This window comes from Coptis chinensis, chromosome 8 (genome assembly GCF_015680905.1).
Source record: "Coptis chinensis isolate HL-2020 chromosome 8, ASM1568090v1, whole genome shotgun sequence".
NCBI classification, from domain to species: domain Eukaryota; kingdom Viridiplantae; phylum Streptophyta; class Magnoliopsida; order Ranunculales; family Ranunculaceae; genus Coptis; species Coptis chinensis.
In genome coordinates, this window is record NC_141463.1 from 1021374 (window position 1) to 1039448 (window position 18075).

General features: G+C 34.5%; 3 protein-coding genes across 3 annotated transcripts; all 3 read left to right on the forward strand.

The window, feature by feature from the left end:
* Positions 1-2451: 2451 nt before the first annotated feature.
* Positions 2452-3045, forward strand: LOC147479185 (protein PELOTA 2-like). The gene has a single exon (XM_086576401.1). It carries the CDS (start codon positions 2452-2454, stop codon positions 3043-3045), a length of 594 nt encoding a protein of 197 aa, XP_086432527.1.
* Positions 3046-4047: 1002 nt separating this feature from the next.
* Positions 4048-8265, forward strand: LOC147479186 (hAT transposon superfamily). The gene is made up of 4 exons (XM_086580827.1): positions 4048-4188; positions 4823-4869; positions 5431-7059; positions 7625-8265. Coding segments are annotated over exons 2-4 (2037 nt in total). The 5' UTR covers positions 4048-4188; positions 4823-4868; the 3' UTR covers positions 8032-8265.
* Positions 8266-11808: 3543 nt separating this feature from the next.
* LOC147479187 (mitogen-activated protein kinase 9-like) lies at positions 11809-17482 on the forward strand. The gene is made up of 11 exons (XM_086580828.1): positions 11809-12425; positions 12835-13243; positions 13328-13455; positions 13603-13662; positions 13973-14122; positions 14334-14489; positions 15027-15164; positions 15255-15328; positions 15992-16108; positions 16213-16471; positions 17078-17482. The coding sequence occupies exons 1-11, from the start codon at positions 12099-12101 to the stop codon at positions 17150-17152; spliced, it is 1893 nt and encodes a 630-aa protein (XP_086436954.1). The 5' UTR covers positions 11809-12098; the 3' UTR covers positions 17153-17482.
* The last annotated feature ends 593 nt before the right edge of the window (positions 17483-18075 follow it).

Consider the following 18075-nt stretch of genomic DNA (forward strand, 5'->3'; position numbering starts at 1 on the left):
ACTCGCTTTACATACTTAGTTTCTAATACCAAAATACAAATCTCTTCTCTATTCAAAACACTCGCCACCATAGAAGTGTTGGAATCTCTTGATTGGTACATTACTATTCCCAACAGGTAGGGCCGGTTCTACCCTATAGCAAAATAAGCAACCGTTTAGGTCTGCGCAGCCCAAGGGGTCCAATATATCCTACCCCACCTACAGTCTTAAGTCCATTATTGTTTTATTGTAAAAAAAAACTCACTATTTGTTTTTCATTTATTTTAATCTGTTAGATAAATAGTTTTACATTAGAAAATTGGAAATTAGAAAATCGCATTAAACCCTTTCATTTCTCTCGCGTTTTCACCCTCTCCAACAAATAAACGGTTTTACATTGGAAAATTGGAAATTAGAAAATCGCATTAAACCCTTTCCTTTCCCTCGCGTTTTCACCTTCTCTAACAAATAAACATGCACACCTCCATAACTAATTAAATTTCTTCATCACCCTATGACAATTTATCAAATGTGAGGCATTGAAGCCAACACTTCAATTTTATCTCTATCATTCTTTTGCCTTATTTGGTTTTTCTATCTTGTTTAATTTTGTGTACAATTCTCTCTCTCTCTCTCTCTCTCTCTCTCTCTCTCTCTCGTGTAATTTTTTATTAAATAAATCTATTGAAATTTCGAGTTTGTGACCTTGTTGTTTGGCCATGATTTGCTACGGTGTTATAGATGTAGGACATTTTTTTATTCTTCCACTCTTCCTCATGTTATTTATGGTGTTTTGTCTTGGATCTCTCTATATGTGAGGACCTCCCTAAAAAAAAGGTTTGTGGAGAGACAATTCAAGAAAGAAAAAAGAAAATGGTATGATTAATTTTTACAATATTTGTTATATTCTAAATTTTTGTTATTAAAAAAAAAATTTTTTGTGAGGAGACTATTCAAGAAAGAAAAAAGAAAATGTTAGGATAAATTTTTACAATAATTAATAATTGTTATCTTCTAAATTTTTTGCTATAAAAAAAAAGTTGAGAGACTATTCAAGAAAGAAAAAAGAAAAGAGTATGATCAATTTTTATATAATTGTTATCTTCTAAAATTTTTGTTAGATAAAATAAGGGTTTGCATTCATATGAAATAACATAAACAAATCATGTCTATAAGATATAACAATTTTATTGGAACTTTACTTAAGGCCTACGATTGCCTTGAGTAGGAGTGACATTGGATCGGATAAAGGATTTTCGGAAAAAAATTCAATTTTTTTCAGATGACAATATCCTTTCCAAATCCGATCCAATTATTTTTCGGATGACAATATCCTTCCTGAATTCGGAAAGTTCGGACAATCGGAAAATTTTAAGAAATTTCAGAATCCGTAAAATATGGAAATAAATTAGAAATTTGAATTATATAATCGGATTCTCTTTTACAAATTAACATTTTTTTTATCTAGTTAATACATTCATTTAGCAATTATTTTGAAATATATTAATTAAGCAAACAACTTAGACATTTTAACATGTTCATTCAGCAAGTTTTTTCTTTATGTCAATGCATTAATTCAATAAATAGGAATATGGGATAAATTGAGACATGTACTAGAAAGACAATATTAATTTATTGAAGTTGTGAGAAACAATGTTCTACTTCTCTAAAGTTTTTATTTGGTTTGTAAACTATATGTAGTTTTAATTTAATAACTATATGAAATAGACCATTATATGTTAAAAATTCGGAAATTAATCGGAAATCGGATCGGATCGGATTTTGAAAACATATCCAATTTCGAGCCAATTATTTTTCGAAAAAATTGGATATCGGAATTTCGAATACCGGAACACAAATATCATTACAATTCGGAAAAATATCGGATCGGAATTTGGAAAAATTGGCTTTTCGGGAAAAAAAAAGACACCCCTAGCCTGCCGCCCCTGCCAGTAGGTTTCCTTATCTAGTTTGGAAACCGAGTTTCTACTCCAAGTAGGATTACTACTTTGTTTTGGAAACCAACCTTACCTCTATAAATACCAGGACTATGAGTCTATAAAATTTACTCAAAGAAATACCAAAATAATTACTGAAAGGACACGCTCGGCCACCATAGAAGTCCAATCAACAAGTGAAGATGAAGTTGAGTATAAAAGATGAATTTACGGTTAATTTTTTTGCTGAAGAAGAAGATGATCTTTGGTCAGTCTACAATCTTATTTGTCAAGGTGACAGAGTCGAGGCCGAGACATCAAGAAAAATGGATTCCAACGGAATAAAGAAGACTTCGGCAACGCGCGTTAAGGTTAAGGTAGAAATCAAGGTTGCGAAGACAAAATACGATAAAGTAGGATCCGTCTTGAATATTAGTGGCAACATTGTTTCATCGGATACTGCAAGTGTCAGGATAGGTGGTTCCCATACCTTGAAGATCAAGCAACAGTTATCCTTTGAGTTGACTAAAAACGTATGGAAAGAATCAATACTGGAACAACTTACTCATTCTTCATGTGGGTGCTACTAACTTCGCCGTGGTTACGATCACGGCAAGGATTAGCAGATATATTCTTAGTGGGAAAAAGTGGAGCTTCTTCAACAACTCATTGTGCCAAGGTTCAAGGTGAAAAACCATGGGGGAAGAAAAAATCAACTAAGAACAGTCCTAGTATTGCTACTGCAAATAGTTTTTTCAAGACTGTATTGAAAGCTTTCATCGAGCATGTTGATCTCAGCTCCTTAACATCTGTAGTTCTTGCAAGTCCTGGTACTTTAAAGGATGAGTTCCATCGGTATTTGATTCCAGAAGCGCGAAGTTTGCAATTGAAACCGATTGTAAACAAAAAGGTGCGTTTTGTACTCATCAGTTCAACTTCACAAAGTCTCAAGGAAGTTTTAGATAGTCCTGCTGTAAAGAAGTTTGTTAATGATCGTGGTGAAGTAGAAGACTCAAAAATTTTCAACGATTTCAATGTAGCACATTTGAGTGACATGGGTCATTCTTGTTGTAACATGAAAACACAACGATCAATAATAGACGGTGCAAGCTCTATAGCTTGGGGATAAACAATGTGCTTCTGCATGCCTAGGAGCGAAGAGTCTTATAAGCACGTCTCCCCCCACATATCATCATCTTTTCAACTATTGATTAACTATAATTAATAAATATATAGCTAAAGATTTATCATATTCTTTCTCTAGATCATTCAATTTTTTTTATTCACAAATATATTTTTTTTCAAATATTTAATTTTTATTTGTTTCAACAACATGAAAATATTTGTTTCAACAACATGAAAAAGTAACAAATAAATTAGTTGATTTCAAATTTGGCACTAACATTCACATCTATCAATATGAAAAACTCTTGAATTTTATATCATCCTTAAAGAGTTTATTAATGTAAATGCAATTACAAATTGCAATTTTATAACAAACAAAAATACTCATAACAATAGCTATAATGAAGCTAGAATTTGTTATCTTATAACAAGCAAAAATACTCATAACAATAGCTAATGAAGCTAGAATTTGTTACTTTTTTTGAAACTTTTTCATAATGGTAGTTGAAGTTCTTATTTTATTATATAATTTTTTTTTGTTTTTTTGTTTTGCTAAAAAAAAAATGAGAGATTTGTTAAATAATTTGAAAGAAAATGACATAAATCTCTAGTTAGATTTTTATTAATTAGTATTAATCAATAATTGAAAAGATATTAGATATGTCGTGGATATGTGCTTAGGATACCAATGCCCACCAATAAAAAGATATAAATTTCTATACCCATTTTTTAATATTCATTTTTATGTAAATTTGCCGCAACTTTAACAGTATGTTGGTTCAGACCACCTGTATTGGGCTTAATAGTAGGGCTGTTTTCAGATAGCTCGTACTCAGATCCAAGTATTATTAGATTTATTGCCGTATTTTCGTTATTATTAAATCAGTTAATTGAAATTGGTTTTATCGGGAGAAAAAGATAAAATACAACGTTCTAAACTTCTGATAACTCTCACAGTTTGGTACACGTGTGAAACAATTTATCGTCAGAGTAAAACAACATAAATCCCTAACCTCACGCGATATCTCGCGAATATTAATAAACATATATTTCCAATCTTCGCGATAAATTAAATTATTGGTAAAGTCTACCATTACCGATTATCTCTCGGCCGAGAACATCTCTCCTTTCGTCTCACTGTCTAATCGTGAGTTTCTCTTTTTATCTCTCTTCTATTTTTTTGTTCCCTTTTAACGTTTCTTGTTTGTTACCTTAAAAAGAGTTGTGTCCTGAAAATCTAATAACTGAATCTAGTATCTTTGCATTCCACTTCCAAAACTCAGCTCACTCTCTTCTTCTATGGACACTGAGCACCATGGAGACATACATTTACTTCATCCAGCATACATATATATATATATATATATATATATATATATATATATATATATATAGACTTCTTCAATGTGCATCACATTGGTAGACTCAATTTTGTTGCCTTTGATTTGGCATCTTTTCATTGAGAAAAATTTTCAAAAAAATTTGACTTTTGTGCAATACATCCTTTGGTTTGTGGATGAGGGTGTGGATTGGTGCACATTGAGTGCATTTGAGTTTTGGCGCATTGAATAAAATGTCATATATATATATATATATATATTGGACGTGGGCAATTTTATTCATGAAAATAAAAAACTAATCTTTTTTCGGTCTCATGCCTTCCCGCACAGATTTAACCATGAATGAAACTGTTGCTGATAGTATACCAAGTAGAATTATGAGGATGTGTTATTTGAGAACTTACATTGCCTCATTGTTCATGGTGTCTGTTGTATTTATAGGCCAGCATAGTGGGAAGAGGATAAAGCTTTTATACCACCAGGCATCAGTAAGTGTTTTCGTTTTTATATATCTCATGAACTGTACAGTGTCATATAGCGTGTTACTTAATTCCTAGAATGCTTCATAAGATAGTTGTGGCTGAACTATGTTGGACAAGCAAGTGTGTTAAACAGAATGGTGATAAATTGATAATGTGTGGTTGGTTGGTTGGATAGTAGCGCTATGATCTGTAGAGTACCCTCAGGTTTTGCAATTGCGTTTAACTTTTTATGGCGGACCAGTTGGAGGGGGGATCATATAACTCATGACCCATTGAGTTTCTACTTCAGCTTTTAGAACAGAGAATTGTGACTATTTATGCTAACACTCTCCATAACAATTCTGCCTACATATGCCTATAATGGTGGTTGATTTATGCATGCAATGGATTCTTCATGATTAAATTTCTCATCAATATCATCCTACAGGATGATTCAGCTGATTACTATTACGTGTATTTCGTGCAAACTTTAGTTTTGAGCATCTTATGCCTTCTGGTTTGGAAAATTCAAGAAAAAAGAAGAAGTTCAACTTCAGAAAGATTGATCTTATACTTTTTGTGTGGCAGTGGTTAGAGAGAAAGATGTGTGTTGGGAATACTGTGAGAAGTTAGATGGAAACAAGGTGAAATGTAAGTTCTGTTTTAAAGTTTTGAATGGGGGCATTAGTAGATTGAAGCATCACCTGTCCCGGTTGCCCAGTAAAGGTGTTCTTCCATGTAGTAAAGTAAGGGATGATGTCACTGATAGGGTGAGAGCTATTATTGCATCAAAAGAGGATGGTAAGGAAGCTGCTACTGCTAAAAAACAACGTCTTGCTGAAATGAAGCCACTTCTAAATATGCCCACAAATAAAGCTCTCATGTGTATGGAGCCATCTCCTTTGGCAAAAGCCTTTCCTTCTGGCATGCAGGTGGGAACCTCATCTTCGTATGAGGGTGAAGATGCAGAGAAGAGTATTGCTCTGTTCTTTTTCGAGAATAAGTTAGACTTTTGCATCGCACGTTCTTCTTCCTATCAGCTGATGATAGATACAGTAGCAAAGTGTGGTAGCGGATTTAGAGTTCCATCGTCAGAAGCCCTTAAGACCACATGGCTCGAAAGGATCAAATCTGAAGTCAGTGAACACTCCAAAGAAATTGAGAAAGATTGGGAAATTACTGGCTGCACAATTATAGCGGATACATGGACGGATAACAAATCACGAGCATTAATAAATTTCTTAGTGTCTTCACCCTCTGGGACATTTTTCCACAAGTCTGTAGATGCATCAACATATTTCAAGAACACGAAATGTCTTGCTGATTTGTTTGATTCAGTTATTCAAGATTTTGGGGCAGAAAATGTTGTTCAAGTAATCACGGATAGTGCACTGAACTATGTCGGTGTTGGAAGTTATATCATGCAGAACTACAGCACTATTTTCTGTACCCCCTGTGCTTCTTATTGTCTAAATTCCATATTAGAAGATTTTTGTAAGATTGATTGGGTGAATCGATGTATCTTGCAGGCACAATCTATTTCAAAGTTTATATACAATGATACATGGGTACTTGATCTAATGAGGAAATTCACTGGAGGACAAGATCTTGTTCGTACTAGTATAACAAAGTCTGCGTCCAATTTTCTCTCTTTGCAGTCCATGTTGAAGCTAAGGTCAAGGTTGAAGCATATGTTTAATAGTCCAGAGTTCTCGAACAATCCAGCACATGCAAACAAACCACAAACCATTTCGTGTATTGCTATTCTTGAAGATAATGAGTTCTGGAAAGCAGTTGAAGAGAGTGTGGCTATTTCTGAACCTTTAATGAAAGTATTCAGGGAAGTTACTGGAGGAAAACCAGCTGTTGGATCTATTTATGAGTTTATGACCAAGGCTAAGGAATCTATAAGGACATATTATATCATGGATGAAAGTAAATGCAAAACATTTCTAGACATTGTGGATAGAAGGTGGCAGAACCAGCTTCATTCACCTTTACATTCAGCAGCAGCATTTCTGAATCCTAGTATCCAATATAATTCAGAAGTTAAATTTCTGGGACTTATTAAGGAAGAGTTCCTAAAGGTTTTGGAGAAACTACTACCAACCCCTGAACTGAGACAAGACATCACGGGACAAATGTTTGTATTCAAGAAGGCACAGGGGATGTTCGGCTGTAACCTAGCTCGAGAGGCACGTAACACAATATCACCTGGTAAGTAACCATCAGATGAGTTTCATTCTAAACACCTCTAATTATTTTCTTTAGTTTTGTCCCTGCAGTTGACATGTTTTTATGAATGTAGTAAGAATAGTCCATTGAGAGCCCAATTGAGAAATATACATACACATAAATTACAAAGATGCAACAATTTGCATTCTTTTGGTGATGAGCCTCATCATCTCCTCTTATTCATGCTTTCAACCATATGAGTAGTTTACTTAAGTTTTAGATGACATTTAACCCCTAGACTCAGTTCCTGGCATGTAAACAACAGGAATTGGTTGAAATCGTGGTTCCAACATTACTAGACCTTGTAATACTTGATTGGGATCACTGGGGTTCGTGATTTCTGTTTGCGCTAAAATATCTTGTTGTTTTCACATTGTTGATCAAATGATAAGTGATAGGAGACTATTAATAAAGTTGAAAGGAGAAAAGAAAACAGCGTTGTTTTTGTTTTTGTTTTTTGTTTTTTGAGCTTGAACTATGGAGTCATCACACGAAAGGGGGAGAGAGGGAGAAAATGCTTATGCTATTTATTTGTTGGGATATGCAGGTCTATGGTGGGAACAATATGGTGATTCAGCACCTGGTCTTCAGAGGGTTGCAGTTAGAATACTCAGTCAAGTTTGCAGTGCATCTACTTTTGAGAGAAACTGGAGCACATTTCAGCAAATTCACTCTGAAAAGCGCAATAGGCTAGACAAAGAGACATGGGGTGACCTCCTATATATTAATTACAATTTAAAATTAGCAAGCACAATGAAAGGGAAACCTGGGGAAACTGATCCCATTTTAGTTGATGACATAGATATGACTTCAGATTGGGTAGAAGGGACTGAAAACCCTCTCCCAACTCAGTGGCTTGATCGGTTTGGGTCGGCTTTGGATGGTGGTGACTTGAATACAAGACAGTTCACCAATGCTATGTTTGGTGCAAGTGACCACATATTTGGTTTGTGATTATAGTATTATACTGTTTTTAGTACCTCAATTGTTTAGTATGTGCACCTATTGTCACTTCTAGTGTACTTTTTAGTTAAATTGTTTCTTGTCAATTTCCTGTTCCTTACATCAGTGTATTTTACTTGATGTTTGTAGTTGTATATTGGTAGGATTGTTGTTGCAACCATTGTAAGGTTTTTTTTGGAGTGAATATCATAAATTCAGAAATGAGCAAGCATATATGCTTTAAAATAGCTTTCTTAATTTTATTTTATATACATTATCTTGTCTATGGTAATATATATGAATCATAATCTATCCATCTCATTCTCCATCACTCTGACAAGTATGAGTTTAGATATAGATATCAATATTATGCGTTAGATTATTTATACCGCATTGTCCAGCATGTTCTGTTTACTTCACAATTCTTAGTTTCTAATGTTTAAATTCTCACCAGTCCTTAACATTAGACACTTTTATGAAACTTTGCTGTGGTTGAAATGTTTGAGTGAGCTTCTTTGGTCACTTATGATACAAACCTTTGTTGATGATTTTGTTCTGCACAGTGGTGCAGTGTCTTTTTAGTTATACTGCATTTTATTTATACCGCATTGTCCAGCATGTCCTGTTTTACTTCGTGTCTTTTTCTAATTTTAAATTCTCACCAGTCCTTAACATTAATTTGAATGCATTTTTTGTTGTTTTTTGTCACTTATGATACAAACCTGAAGATATCCACATGATTTTGTTGTTTGGTGCTCTGTCTTTTTATAGTTTTAAGTTGTCTTTATAATTTGAATGCATTTTTTTGTTGTTTTGTACTTGAGCATGAAGATATCCACATAAAGTTTCTCTCTGACAATATTTTGTAGGCTATTTTGTAAGCATGAAGATCCCAGTGCCTAATCCAAATGCTTTGCCTAATAGTATGGGGGGCTCCATAGGAGCTACAGTGCTACACATATCGTGTCTTTGTGTGTGTATGTGACTTTTAATTTTGATTGCCTGCGTCTCCGGACTCCCTGTGACACTATTTTACGTTCTCAGCTTCTTTTCTTTGCATGTCTCATAAGGTATTTGTCTGTGGATTTTTATACGTTTAGACAAAAGTGAAACTAGTTTAATTAAATAACTTCATATTCATAATACTAACTCAAAGCTACATCCAATTTATCTCTCAAAGTTGCATATAATTTATCTTAGTGAAAGTTTGTTATTGAACACTTAGTTACTGCAGTCTTCATTATGCATTACTTACTACTAATTTGTTTCCTGGAAATTTTATATTTTATTTTATAAGCAACAGGAACTTTTTCATGGATATAAACTTTCATAGTGCCTGCCATAGTTGCTCCGGACCTTGTACGGATTGTATTTGTTAACCTGTACAATCATATATGTTGTATTGAACTGGTTATGTCAATGTCTTTCAGATGAAAGTAACACAGAGAGGATGAGTTCCCTTCTTAAGCCTGTTTTTACATTTTAATGTTGCTGTTGGATCGCATCCTTACATGGAAGTCATTCATAGTAGAAGTTCCGGTTATGAAAAATTCAGAGCTCATATGCTCACAGTTGGGTCCAAATTTCTTTCGTTCCTTACTTTGTATGACACCTGATATTTTTCAACAGAACTAGCAATACTCTGACATGCCCATTTTACTGGTTAAAGTTTTCTAGATTGGGCACTCAATAGCTAACCACTGAGGGCCTAATGAATTTGGTAACTTCGATATTGTTTGGATGGATATCTTACTGCCTTATGCTCTCTTCATTATTTCCCTTGTCAATCAGAAAATAGGTTGCCTCAAGGAAGTTCAGAAGACAGACAGGCAGGTTCACTTGTTGTATACTTGTATCTGAAGAGTTTGTGCTTTCCGTTTTAATGTATGTTGGTTATGTCATATTACTTGAGGATCAAAATTGTATGTGTATGCATTGAAAGAGAGAGCTTCTCCAGATTCTGAAAGGTGTGCATTAAGATGAAGAATGAAGAGTATGTACTAAAGTAATCAATTATATACTTTAATGCGTTCCAATGAGTTCCAATGAAGATCCAGGAGCAGCAATTTAATGCGTTCCAATGAAGATCCAGGAGCAGCAATTTAATGCGTTCCAATGAAGATCCAGGAGCAGCAATTTAATGCGTTCCAATGAGAAGAATTATGGAGTATGTACTAAAGTAATCAAGATGAAGCAGTGAGTTGTTGGAAGTTGGAATTCCGAGCAATTTTAAGACTTAGCCATAGATTCTACCGAGATTTCATTAGACTACAGTTTTGTCGAAAGTTACAATTTTATTTTTTTAATGGGAGAAAATATTACAACACATGGATATTTCAAACTTTTGCCACATGACATTTTGTTGCCTGTTCTTAAAACATTTTAATACAAAGGTCCAAAATTCAATCTCCCATTTCCCAATGTATTATTATAATACCATAATAATAATCAGATCGTAGGTCATTCAACGCGTCCAAAGTTTGCAAACTCGTGTTACTTGGTTTTGGATAGGCAATGGAGCATTGAATCCCGAACTCTCTCAAAGACTTTTTATACTCTTTAGGGCATCTCCATTGGAGGTGTAAATAGATTTTACCTAGATGCTATTCAGGGGCGGAACAGGAGTTTCATCCAGGGTATTCAAGTCAAAAAAATAGTGTTATCTAACAAAAAAAAAAAAATAAATCAAAAAATAATTCTATAAAATCTTGAGGACACTAAAAATAGATGGTTAAATATAAACATATGATTTCAAAAGGTAAAATAATACCCACGAGAAATTGAATTGAGAATTCGAGATGGTTTGAGAAATGAATTCGAGAAAAGATCCAAATAATAGAGAAACTAATTGGGGAACCTTTGGAAAGTTTACCGAAAAAAAAACGAAATTAATTACTCATTAGAGTAAAAGTAAAAGTGTGGACTTGGCAAGTTAAATACTAAGCATTTAAGCCTACTACTTTTTTTTGGGCAAACTTGAGGGTATTCACTTGAATACCTTGGTTATACAGTGAGTCCGCCCCTGATACTATTAGGATTTTACAACTCCAAATACAAAATTATTATATAGCCCATAAATGTCCACTTTTTATTGTTCCTAAGGGTATCTCCAATGGAGGGTCTAAACCGTATAGAGTGTAAAGTTTACACTCTAAATATCAAAAAATTCTTTCCAATATGAGTGTTATACCGTAGATAATAGAGTATTAGTTGATAGAAGAGGTGTGGAATTTTCCATCTCGTTATGAGTTGATAAATAGTTCGAGCGACACTTTAACCAATGTCCGAACAAAAATAATTTCGGACGTCACTTTAAATAATGTTAATTTCTAATTCTAAAGTGATTTTTTAATTCAGACGTCCCAATTTAAATTAAAGAGGGACGTGATGTCTGAGTTTAAAATCTAATTTTTTTTACACTTTTCTATTGGAGAATATAAAGTGTGAATATTTATAGGCTATATAATAATATACAATTAGAAGTGTAAAATACTAATAGCACCTACTCAGAGCCTAGGTGGAGGTGCAATTTTACATCTCCATTGAAAATGCCCTAATTGAAAAATATAAAAAGTTTAATTTTAAACTCGAAAAGTGTTATTTGAGTTTAAAATTTTCAAATTGTGATTTTAGAAATAGATAAGAGTGACATTAAAACGTTTCTTTTGTTCATACGGGTATTCAATTGTCGCCTAAACTATTTATAAACTGATAACAAAATGGGAAATTATTTACCCTCTCTATCATCTAATAGTCTATGTTTAGCACTTTTATTGGACAAATTTTTTATTTTATTTTTTTTATTTTTGACAATTTGGAGTGTCCATAAACTTTCCCTATCTAATCTATCTAATCTGATCTATCTCTTTCCAAATTATAAAGATAAATAAAAATGTTTAAAAGAACAGGTCATGATGACAAAAGCATTCCTCAAAACGAGGCAGGGGGTCAACAAGTACCCGACGACCATGCGTTCAGAGCGAAAAAAGAGAAGAGAAAATGAGAGAGGTCGTTAAAGTAGGAGAAAAACGAGTTTGAGGATTGCAAAATTAGACGAATCCTATAATTATAAGTTTTATATGGGTGGTGGAGGACTTGTAGACGGATTCGTTCGATGGTTTCATCGTCATCATCGCTCTTCTTCAAACAACAACAACAACAACAACAACGTTCATAATTTCATAAGTGACACCAACATTATTATTAATAACACTGAACAACAAGATAAAGATACACCAGCATTAAACCAACAACAAGAAGAAGTAGTAGAAGAAGAAGAAGAAGAGTGTTTTCAGATCGAAGAAGATTTTTACATTTCTGGATTGAAGGATATTAAAGTGCCTACAAGGTTGAATACATTGTGTACTACTACTACTGCTACTAATCTTGATTCTCATAAATCCAAGGTTAGTTCTTTAGTTTGTATCCCGTTTGGATCTTTGATTCATTTTATTCCCTCTATGCATCAGACGATTGGATATATATGTTTGGTAGTTAAGATAATGTTCAAATGCCTGCCAGAATTGGAAGCAATGAAGCATCATAATATTCCCACCTTTAAAAAAGTGATCTTTGGATTTGTATTGCTGTTCCATCTATCTGTGATTGGATTGATGCAAAAGGAGCAAAAGGAGTTGTAATTGTATATGTGTTTGGTAGTTAAGATAATGTTGAAATGCCTGCCAGCATGGAAGCAATGAAGCATCATAATATTCCCACCTTTAAAAAAGTGATCTTTGGATTTGTATTGCTTTATGTTGTTTTCTGATGATGTAAAAATCGAACAAGTAGTAATAAAAGATTTGTTTTTTCCAGAAAATGCCTGACACGGAATTCTTCACTGAGTATGGGGAGGCAACTCAATTCCAAATTTACGAAGTCATTGGCAAAGGAAGTTATGGTGTTGTTGCATCTGCAGTCGACACGCATACTGGAGAGAAGGTAGCTATTAAGAAGATAAATGATGTTTTTGAACATGTTTCTGATGCCACACGCATTCTTAGAGAGATCAAACTCCTTCGGCTGTTGCGTCATCCTGATGTTGTAGAAATTAAGCATATAATGCTTCCTCCATCTCGAAGAGAATTTAGAGATATTTATGTTGTTTTTGAGTTGATGGAATCTGACCTTCACCAAGTAATTAAGGCAAATGACGATCTCACTCCGGAACATTATCAGTTTTTCTTATACCAGCTTCTTCGTTCTCTAAAATATATACATACAGGTTAGCAGTTTTGTATAATGTTACCAAGATTGTTGTATTCTTCACCTTCAATGGCTGTCGCCTAACTCTTTCCGATTCTTGCAGCAAATGTGTTCCACAGAGATTTGAAACCAAAAAACATTCTTGCCAATGCGGACTGCAAATTGAAGATTTGTGATTTTGGGCTTGCTCGTGTTTCGTTTAATGATGCTCCATCAGCTATTTTCTGGACTGTATGTGTTTCTTGTTGTGCTATTATTTATCACCTTGGCACATCTTGTTGAGAAATTTTGATCTAATTTTCTCTGAAGTATATCAATCCAGACCGTTTCTGTATTATTTTCATTGAAAGTCAATTTTCAGTGGTTTTTTTGTCTTAGGATTACGTAGCAACCCGATGGTATCGTGCTCCTGAGCTTTGTGGTTCCTTTTTCTCCAAAGTAAGTTGGTTCATATTGTATTTGGATTGACATTTTCATATGTGCTCCTTTATGGAAACCATCACATTTTTTCATTAACTATGATGAAATGATTTTGGTACTTTCAAGCTTTTGATATGTTTTCTTATTATACCTACTATGAAACAAAAATAAATCTGCATGTAGCTTACATTCTATGCAGTGCTGGCATGTCTTGGCTTGTGAAATGGCTGATTCATTGCCTTGGCATGTAGAACCACTGTCTGAATTTCAAATGATAATCCAGGGATCCATCTATCTATCCAGAATCTAATTGTCCTTTATTTTGCAGTACACCCCTGCAATTGATATTTGGAGCATAGGATGCATATTTGCGGAAATGCTCACGGGCAAGCCACTGTTTCCTGGGAAGAATGTGGTACATCAATTAGACCTCATGACTGACTTGCTTGGTACTCCTTCGAGTGAATCCATCAACAGGGTCAGTTCTATTTTTGCTGATTTCTTTCAGTTCTACCTAACATGTGAAAAAAAATCGGTTCTCATAAATATGAGTTCATATTTAACAGTGCGAAAGTCTTCATTATAATTTTTGCTACAAGTCCCAGGAGTTGTTTAATTGTGTTACTGCACTTGGCATTGTTTTGATAACTTGTTTTCTCATAAATGTTAATGTTCAATTACAAATGTAGATTCGTAATGAGAAGGCTAGAAGATATCTACTTACCATGCGGAAAAAGCAACCAGTCGATCTCAAACAGAAGTTCCCTAATGCTGATCCATTGGCTCTCGGTTTACTGGAGCGCCTGATTGCTTTTGATCCAAAAGACCGTCCGTCTGCTGAAGTGGTAAGTTGAAGATCTAAGTTAGTTTCTGTAGTTGAGAAGATGAGAGAGAAATTTTTTTTCCTGGCCCTCTCTAAGTAAATTCAGAGAGTTGTACAATATTATGCATTTATACATAGGAAAGATCTATTTGAAGAATGATTTATGGCTTAGTTTCTTAGTCAAACAGAGAGATTGCAAGAAAAAAGGCATCTTTGAGCAAAAAGAGAAAAAAGAAAGGCCTTCTATTTTTTAAAAACATATGGAGTCGTTAATTACTATTTTCAGAAGCTGTCTACACCATTTGTTCCGTTGGGGCGATCTCAGCTCTTAAAAATATTATGGAAGATTATGAAGATATGTCTCTGGTCCGTGTGTGTTGAGCTTAGGTGAACATGGGTATCTCTAAGGCTCAGGCAGTCAGGCACACCTGAAGCTGAAGCCTTGAACGTTTCCTCTGTTTTTAACTTTTTAGTCATACCCTACTAGCCTAGTCTTGCAGAACTTTTATTTCCCAGTCTTAGGTTTACTACCTGATCATTGTGTTTTCATATTTTACAGGCGCTAGCTGATCCATACTTTCAAGGTTTGGCAAATGTGGATCGCGAACCATCAACACAACCTATTTCGAAACTTGAGTTTGAGTTTGAACGGAGAAAATTGGCGAAAGATGATGTGAGAGAGTTAATTTATCGAGAGGTACAAACAGCACGATCCTTTTCTGATGTTATCATTGCTCACATCTATCAAAACTTTTACTTATAAGGGTTTTCACTGTAAAGTAAACAGATATTGGAGTATCACCCACAGATGCTGCACGAATATCTTCGTGGGGCAGATCAGACTAGCTTCATGTACCCCAGGTCAGTCAGTTGCTAAAATATCTAATAAACTATACTTGTTACTTATCGTGGATCAACAACACTGTTCTGCATGTTTTGTCATGATAGATTGATAGATGATCAATTATGTAGATTCCTTGTGTTTTTTACGGGTGTTAGTTTTCTCAAAAGAGTAAGAAAGAACATTTACTTTGGGATTACACAAGAGTTAGTTCTTATAGCTTACATGGGGTAAATATTGTTGGTTTAGAATATTGATATTAGTATATTACTCTTTCAGTTCATTAAGTATCTATTCTGAATGAGAGCTGATCCTTTTTCAAACCATCTCCAAAGGGTGTGATACTCCTTCACCCTAATTCACTTTCTCAATTGGGTAATTGGTGAATAAAATCACTGTCTAAATTTCCCTCTCTAGTTTTTGTGTTGTCAATTTCATAATGTGTTACCGGAAGTTGTAGCCTATCCAAATCATTGCATACTCATTTTCTGTCTATTGTGCTTTGCAATATTTAACCTATTTTGATGTTCCTCTAGTCCAGAGTAGAGATACCATGTTTCGTGAGATACTCTCAATGGTCACTCTCAAGAATGCTTGTGACATTATGGTGCTTAATTTATACTCTTTTTTGTCTTAGATTAGCCTTTGTCATTAAAATTATTCATCTCCTTGCTTAATTCCAGTGGAGTTGATCGATTTAAAAGACAATTCGCCCATCTTGAAGAGCACTATGGTAAAGGTGAGCGAAGCAAAGGTGAACGAAGCACTCCACTTCAGAGGCAACATGCTTCTTTACCAAGGTAAATTGTCGGATTAAGAAGGCTTCAATCTTTAATTACCCAAGTTTAATTCCACTTTATCCTGTATATGATACTTTTTATTCCTTTCTTTTCTTTTCTTCTAGAGAACGAGTATGTGCTCCGAAGGAAGAAACTGACACAAATAATAACATGGACAACCGAGGTGCTGCATATATTGCCCACAATACCCTTCAAAGTCCTCCAAGATTGAATGAAAACGGTGGATTGGAAATTGCAAATGGAAGCGGAGCAGCCATGCAGAATGGCCCAGGCAAAGATATCTATAGTCGCCGCAACCTGTTAAAGAGTGATAGCATCAGCGCTTCCAAATGTATAGTTGTAAAACAAAGAAGAGATCCAGAGGTAAATTGTAGTTCTTATCCGTTTCATATTTACATGTTTTTTCGTGTTGCATCATGGGAATCACAGAACACTTCGTAATAGTGATATTTTGACTATGGATTAATATGTGAATTGATGTATATAATCTTGACGTATATATATTTATACATATGTATATTTTGGTTCAAAAGCTTATCTGCTCCAGGTGGAGCTCATCCCAAAGATCAACTCATATACAATTTTTTCGTAATGTAAAGATGTAGGGATGCAATTATTTTGAGACAGCCTCCAGATGGTGGCAATCAGCGTCTTCTTAAGTCGTCTCCTTGTCGTGTTGTGAGCACGTCATTAAGTTGTCAGACATTCTGTTTATATGGTTTCATTTACATGACTGCCTACACGACTTCGATTTTTCTGGAAAATGAAGTTGGATTTGGATTTGTTATCTATTTATTTTCATTTTCATTTAATCAATACATGTTGGCGCCAATGTGCCATAACATCATTCTTGCTCTACTGTACGACTCAGAAAAGAGAAGGCCACACTAAGAAAATTCACTAGTAAGTTAGATTAGGTATCCCATTCGGGGGGTGGTTCTGAAAACTTTTTGTTTTCCCCATCAACAGGAAGAGTCGGCTGCAGATCAAAATGATAAGGTGGTGGAGGGGTTGTCTCAAAAAGTTGGAGCACTGCATGCCTAATTATTTACAGGAAATTGTGGATGGACTGGCCCCATTCTTTCATGCCCAGAGATATACGCTCGTGCAGATTGGAGGAGCTCTCTACGATTAGAATTGAATATTTTTTTACGGGTATTCAGGTAGATTTTAGCTTTTTTTGCTGAATCACTAGTGTATTATTGTTGTCATTTTTATTGATGAATCGATGTATAATTATTTCTTCATTTGTATTACCACAAATTACAAAGAAGGCAACTTATGTTTAATTTTGGATGGACTGTAAACTTCGTTTCCACCTTATTGTTTTTCGGAAGCTCAGAAGTAAGAGATTATTTTAGAGAAGTTGGTTTATCTGATGCTCATGACCATCTTTGGCCCTTAATTAAGTATTCAGAAGTTTGTATCATTGTAAATGCATCCTTGAGTTCTTGATTGCTGTGAACTCTTGTATGATGGATTGTGTTGATATGTCCAAAAAGATTAACCATTCTGCTACGGTTCCACATCCGCTCAAAAAATTGTATGCATATGATCCCTTGTTTTACAACTCAGACCCCAGGTTTTATAAGTTAAATGAAGAAATGGTTTAGAACTTGGCAAGTCAAAGGAGTTTACAACTAATCAAATTCAAAATGTCAAATTGGTGTACTCAAGTTCTAAAGCTTGTATTAGTGAATCTCCTCCTCAGCTAAGAGCATCCCCAATGCAGGGGATTATGAGGGGTTTGTAAAAAAGTTGCCAGTTTTTGGGGAAAATGGGTGTGCAATGCAGAGGTGAAAAACTGGTGACTATTTTCCCCAATTGATTTCAAGGTGAAACCTTTTACCGAGATAGTGGTTGATTTGTTTACTTCGGACGGGATGTTGGATTTTGTCTTGTGTTTTAAAAAAAAAATCGATTTTTTTTTTCAAACGGAATGTTTTCATTCTATCTCGAGTGTTTTT

Coding starts and splice junctions, on each gene's coding strand:
- LOC147479185 (XM_086576401.1), top strand. CDS start 2,452: ATGGAAAGAATCAATACTGGAACAACTTACTCATTCTTCATGTGGGTG.
- LOC147479186 (XM_086580827.1), top strand. Junction 7,060..7,624: donor ACGTAACACAATATCACCTG/GTAAGTAACCAT, acceptor TGGGATATGCAG/GTCTATGGTGGGAACAATAT.
- LOC147479187 (XM_086580828.1), top strand. CDS start 12,099: ATGGGTGGTGGAGGACTTGTAGACGGATTCGTTCGATGGTTTCATCGT. Junction 13,456..13,602: donor CATCAGCTATTTTCTGGACT/GTATGTGTTTCT, acceptor TTTTTGTCTTAG/GATTACGTAGCAACCCGATG. Junction 15,329..15,991: donor ACTAGCTTCATGTACCCCAG/GTCAGTCAGTTG, acceptor GCTTAATTCCAG/TGGAGTTGATCGATTTAAAA.